This window comes from Leptinotarsa decemlineata, unplaced genomic scaffold, assembly GCF_025532065.1.
Source record: "Leptinotarsa decemlineata unplaced genomic scaffold, Ldec_3_MD MMD2_tig00001393_RagTag_RagTag, whole genome shotgun sequence".
Lineage (NCBI taxonomy): Eukaryota > Metazoa > Arthropoda > Insecta > Coleoptera > Chrysomelidae > Leptinotarsa > Leptinotarsa decemlineata.
Window position 1 is genome coordinate 14,417,655 of NW_027412562.1, and position 6,761 is coordinate 14,424,415.

Sequence of the window (6,761 nt, forward strand, 5' to 3'; positions counted from 1 at the left end):
TAACCTGTGTTCAAGCCGAATTCAAGATGGGAATGGTCTGATGAATGCGAATTTGCATTTGAAAAGGTTAAACAGTTGTTTAATTGTTAAGTTGTTCATCATTGTTAAGTATATCGTTTTTGCCCAATTTTCCACATGAAATGCATTCATTTGCTGTGAATTTATATAATTTTCAAATCTGTCATTTCTCAATATGAAAAATGACAATTCAAGAAAGTCAAAAAAACTGTCATCTACAAGAAAATCAGATGGAAACGAAATTATTGTATGTCCTGAAACCAATTCAAACTTGGAATACAGTTTTTGTAATCGGAGTTTCCAAACGAAGCGTGGTGTTAACATTCACATGAGGAAAAAACATCATTCAATCCCTTTTTGTCAAAATACCAGTGAATCTTCAAACGTTAACGAAAATCTCACTTCCAAAACATTGAATGCTCACTTAGCATACCTAAAATAGAATCTTAGCATTTTGAAAAGAATTCCTAAATCATCCAGGATGTTTGTCGCTGATTCTTTAGCCAATACAATAGACAATTGCATCAAAGCAAATTCTTTGGACTCCTGGAAAAAGTTACTGTGTTTCGCATATACATCGTTTTGTATTCCTTCATTCAAAAAGCCATATAAAGAATCCATCACTTCAATAATTAGGAGGAATATGAAAAACGCCCCCAATCTTTCAAAATTTCCCCCCAGAGATAGAAAACCATCAACGAAACAGAATAAAAGTAAATATATAATCAATAAAGTTTCTGATGGTTTTTCATCGACCTTTTTTGGGTATTTGTTACCTTCCACAATCTTTGACATCTGTCGAAGAAGTAAAGAAATGAGATATCAAAAAAGGAATAACTGCGAATATATTCAAATTTCTTATCCATTTCTGAAGACGGAGGCAGATTTTGGCCTCCGAAACGTAAAAGATAAGTATTATTTCTTGATATTTTTTTGATAGGCAAAATTGTTAAATACGACAAGTTACTGATAAATAGAAGATTTTTCTTTGTGAAAAATACTTTGATTTTTACGCAGTAACTTATCGATGTAAAATTAAAAGTTTGCCCTTCTACACTTGTATAAAGTTCTCAATTCTAATTTTTATATTTTTCAGATTGTGGAAGGTAACAAATACCCAAAAAAGGTCGATGAAAAACTGTTTTTTCCTTTCTTTTGAATATTTCTGATGGTGACATTACTTCGGCTATACGAATTTTGTCTTCGACTGACTCAATTACTACTTTTGACAATGAAACATTTGCGTTGCTCAAATCAAAACATCTCTCTGAGAATACTCATCTAGAACTCAACATTCCAGGAAATGGAAATGAAATCCTGGATCCACTTCAAATAACTGAAATTGATGTTTTACGTGCTGTTAGATCATTTCGCACAGGATCATCTGGCGAGCTGGATTCTCTAAGACCTTCACACTTCCAAGATCTTTTATCAAGAAGCTCCGGATCTGAAGGTGAAAAACTCTTATCTTCTTTGACATCACTATGTAATTTTTCACTTGCTGGCAGAGTTAATTCGGAAATACTTCCGATTCTTTATGGTGCTTCATTACAAGCTCACACAGCACGCCGTTTCATAAATCAGCATCCTAACTCATCTTCAACCATTTTTCTAAAACTAGATTTTCAAAACGCATTCAACATGATTCACACTCGAGTATTTTTAGAAAGAATCATGGATCTGACACCTTATCTTCTCAACTTCATCAGTCAGTGTTATCAAAAGCCAATTTTTTTGAATTTTGGAGACAATGTCATCATGTCGGAAAGAGGAGTCCAAGAAGATCCTGTGGGTCCTGCACTTTTCTGCTTATCCATCGATCGTCTGACGAAATCAATTCAAACTGATTTCAACTATTGGTACTTGGATAATGGGTCTATAGGTGGTCACCCGGATATAGTTTTCAGTCAATTCAAAAATATATTATCTTTCTCTGAAGAAATTGGATCAAAATTGAATTTTGAAAAATGCGAGATATTTGTTTTTAATTCACAAGAAGCATCTGTAATAGAGAAATTCAACAGTTTAACTCCTGGAATAAAAACAATCAATAGGCACGAATTGACTCTACTTGGTGCACCACTTTCAGAAGAATCTTTGGCTGAATGTTTAAGTCAATAAACAACTTCCCTAAATTTGATGGCCTCACATATCAAGAGCCTTCCTGTTCACATTGGATACTTTTTACTGAAGCACTCTTTAGCAATTACTAAATTAATGAATACCCTAAGAAGTAGCCCTACATGGCGATGTCGAAAAGAATTAGCACAATTCGATTCAGCACTTCGAGGAATCTTGAAACAAATAATAACTTCAAAAACGAATCATGGATCCAAGCTTCGCTTCCAGTGAATCTGGGTAGTATTGGCATCCGACAATCATCTTCACTTGCTTTACCAGTTTTTCTCTCCTCCTTCAATAGTGTAAAGCATCTGATTCATTCTATTTTACCAAAATCCTTCTTTGATATTGATGATTCATTTTATTTGGAAACTGGATGGAAAAATCAAATGCACCAATACCTGATAACAAGGGCTCTCAAAAATCTTGGGATCTTCCTTTATTGCAGATGTTATCTACATAACTCGTGGCTGCAGCTAAGGACTCCCTTACAGATCAAGCTCGCCTCAAAGCTGTAACAACTAAGGAATCTGGCGCCTGGCTCAACGCACTTCCCGTTGCATCGTAGGGAACATTATTAGACGACGAAAGTTTCAGAATTTCAATAGGTATTCGTTTAGGATGTTTGATTTGTGTTAATCACCAATGTCGGTGCGGTTTCGTTTTCGATGAAAATGGTACTCATGGCCTCAGTTGTAAATTTAGTGCAGGTTGCTTCTCCCGACATTATGCAGTGAATGACATAATTAAACGAGCTTTGTCAACAGCCAATATCCCTTCTGTGATTGAACCTCTTGGAATTAGCCGAGATGATGGAAAACGTCCTGATGGAATGTCTCTCATTCCTTGGAGACATGGAAAACCTTCGGTTTGGGACTTCACCTGGGTTGATACCTTGGCTCGCTCTCATCTCAATTCAACTTCGCAAACATCTGGTGTGGCTGCTGGATATGCTGAGAAAATGAAACAGCAGAAATACATTTGTCTGGAAGATCGATATATTTTCTATCCAATTGTCATTGAAACATTTGGTAGCTTTGGTTCCTTTGCTTCTGTTTTTTTCAGAGATATAGGTCGAAAACTAATTACAGTAAAAGGCGATTCAAGAGCAAGATCATTTCTTATACAACGAATCAGCATTGCAATTCAGAGGAAAAATGCTGAATCAATCCTTGGCACCATTTCTCCTTCTCAAAGTCTTGATGATATTTTTTTTAGCCCACTGAACTGGTATGATACTACGGATTTCTCCCCAGCTTCTTCTGTTAAAAATTATCCAAACGTTAATGAGAGTAAATCAGACTTCAGTTCTAAAAAAATTGTAGAAGAAGACTCAACAGGCAAACTCAACACTAGCAGTTTCAACATTATAAAAGGACAAATGCAGAAGAGAAAAAATGTTCAAATCCAAGGAAATTTTGCAGTGATTCAACAAACAGCCGAATCTTCACCTTTTGTCAACTACCCGCACACTATGATCTTTCCGACGATGAACAACCATCATTCGCCTATGTCTGAACCCGTCAACAATTTTGACGAAATCGCTACTGACTAGGATGCCGAAAACGTGTTCAACGACAATTTTCCCTTATGCTCCTTCAAGCTCTCCAGAAGGTCCCACCAGTATGTAGATCCAGACTGGGCATGTTTCTATATGATCGACGTTAGGGCAGTGAACTTGCAGCCAAGGGGTCTGCTCAATCAAAACAATCACTGTTATGTCAAATCTATTTTGCAAGCCCTGATCGCATGTCCACCACTCTACAACTTACTAAACAGTCTGAGTAAAAACATCTCTTCGAACGAGAGAATGACATCTACCCCGGTTATATTTGGAATGTGCCGTTTTGTGGAACAGTTTGTTCACCTACTTTTTGATGAAAGACGGGAGAGTAGATGAAAATTTCAAGAATGACTAAAAAGTTTCAATCAACACTGGCATCCCATTCGGTCCGACGTGGATTTATAAAATGTTGCATAACATGCGGACTGACTGGATCGATGTTAGACAACAAGATGCAGAAGAGTTTCTAGGTTTTCTTTTGAATGGACTCAATGATGGAATGTTTGAGCTAAATGAGTTGGTTAAATATTATATTAAAGATGAAAAACCTCCCGTTGACTCTGCTTTGGACAATGATTCAAAGAATTTATGGAACATAATAGAATCGAAAAATGAAGGACATTCAACCAGAAGGATTGACATCTTCGGGGGGCAACTAAAGTCGAGCATTCATCGCAACGTGGACCACATTACTGAGAATACTCAGCCTTTCCTCACCCTGCCACTCAACATTGAGAAAGTGAAGACCGTCAGAGAAGCGCTTAAAGTACTTGTCTCCAAGAACATTTTAGAGGGAGTGACTTCGTCGAATACAAAAGAGAAGGTCGAAGCTTGGGAGCAAATTACGCTCTGCAAACTTCCCGTTATCCTTATTTTGCATCTGAAGTTTTTCAAATACAGCGACTACCGTTGCACGAAGATTATCAAGGCTTTCGATTTTGAATTCAACTTGAAGTTTTATTTGACTTTGATATCGTCGGAAACACAGTCTCCAACAGAGAGACAATACAAGCTATTCGCCGTCGTTTACCACGAAGGCAAAAATGCCAACATTGGACACTACGTGACCGATGCCTTCCACGTCGGCTACAATTGCTGGATTAGGTACGACGATTCTTCGGTCAAGACCGTGCAAAATGAAGACGTATTGAAACCCCAGGGAACGCGATTTCCTTATTTGCTGTTCTACAAGGAAAGCGATATGATCCTATCTAAATAAGGTTGCTACTTTTACGTAGAGTTCAGCGTCTGGAATCTTACGGAATTTCTCTTTCAAGTTTTTATTGAATTTGATAGTTTTTTCATTAGTGATAGGTATTCAGTGATAGGTTCAATTTTTAATGATATATGTATTTCATTTAAAAAAAAAACAGTTGTTGATGTCAGCACAAATATTGGTGCATTATGATGAGGATTCACCATTACGTTTAATAACGGATGCTTCAGATAAAGGCCTGGGGGCTGTGATCACACATATAATACCTGACGGCTGTGAGAAGCCTATTGTTTTTGCTTCGAGAACCTTATCAGAGACTGAAAAAAATTATTGTCAAATGGAAAAAGAAGGTTTAGCAGTTATTTTTGATCTTTGCAAATTCAATAATTATTAATACATGAGAGAGTTTACGCTAGTCATCGATAATAAACGTCTGATGTATATTCTTCATTGAAAAAAATATTCCACAGTTTTTTGCAAACCACCACTAAAATATTGAGTATGTGAAATCAGAAGACAATTACGCCGATTTTGTATCTAGGGAACCTTTACCTTCAGGTGAAAACAGTTTAGATGTGGTAGATTTAAATTTTATCAGTTATTTTCCTGACAATGGAGATTTTCCTCTTGATTTTCTCCAGATTGAAGATGCAACCCGAAGAGATGAAACATTAGTAATAATTATAAAGTATTTGGAATCAGGTTGGCTCAAAACACAAAAAAAATTAAAATCATTTCATAGAATAAGGAATGAATTATAGATCGAATCGAATTGCAGTACTTAGTTTGATTGAAGAACAACCTACTACCAGTACTAGAAAGATTGCTTTACAGCAATCCAGATGTTGATCATATGACGGTATTTCGAATTTTAAAGGAACAACTCTTATACCCTTAGCATCTGCAACGAGTACAGGAACTGTCATCGCGGGACTTTCCGAACCGTCTTGAATTTTGCAATTGGATGCTGGAAATGATTAGAAGAAATTGTGACTTTCTGAAGACGATAGAATTCACAGACGAATGTAGTTTTTCTCGGGACAAGATTAATTATTTTCATAATTACCACATTTGGGCTGATGGAAACCCTCACGCTATTGTCGAAACTAACCATCAAGAACAGTTTTCTCTTAACGTCCGGCTCGGAGTTAATGGGGATGATTTAATTGGGCCTCATTTTCTACCTACTCGATTCAATGGTGAGGCATACGTTCAATTTTTAAGAGAAGTGCATCCAGTACTGCTGGAGGAAGTTCCTTTGTGCGTCAGAAGGGATATGCTTTTTATGCATGATGGGGCTCCCGCCCATTTTAGTCAAGTAGCACGTCAGCATTTAACTGAAACATATGCAAATCAGTGGATAGGTCGAGGAGGACCACAGAACTGTCTCGCTCGATTCCCGGATCTCAATCCTCTCGATTTCTCTATTTGGGGCCATTCACAGCATTTGGTTTATCGTACTCCTGTTCGCGATGTAGAGGACTTGAAAAACCGCATCATCGATGCGTGCAGGGTAATCAGAGAGACTCCAGGAATATTTGAACGAATACGTGACTCAAGTCACCGACGTCTAGACGCATGCGTAATACATATGGAACATTTACTATGGTTTCTACATGTTGTCTATTTTGTTATTAATGAATTAGTTTTGTTTATTACCCTTTAATCGTTTAATGCAGGTACTAACTATAAAATAACAATAAATCCAGTTCGCATTTATAACGATGTATCTCTGTAGTTGTTCGTAAAATATTTTTTTGCTGCGAACTGGTTTATTTTCGGCAAAAAACCATGAGACATTTTTTGTTCAGAACTAAACAGGCTATCGGAAATAAATTTTTA

At 36.8% G+C, this 6,761-nt stretch overlaps 1 protein-coding gene across 1 annotated transcript; it reads left to right on the forward strand.

Annotated features, from left to right (window-relative positions):
- The first annotated feature begins 4,121 nt into the window (after nucleotides 1-4,121).
- On the forward strand, nucleotides 4,122-4,922 carry LOC141482569 (ubiquitin carboxyl-terminal hydrolase 10-like). Its single transcript, XM_074176060.1, has one exon. It carries the CDS (start codon nucleotides 4,122-4,124, stop codon nucleotides 4,920-4,922), a length of 801 nt encoding a protein of 266 aa, XP_074032161.1.
- The last annotated feature ends 1,839 nt before the right edge of the window (nucleotides 4,923-6,761 follow it).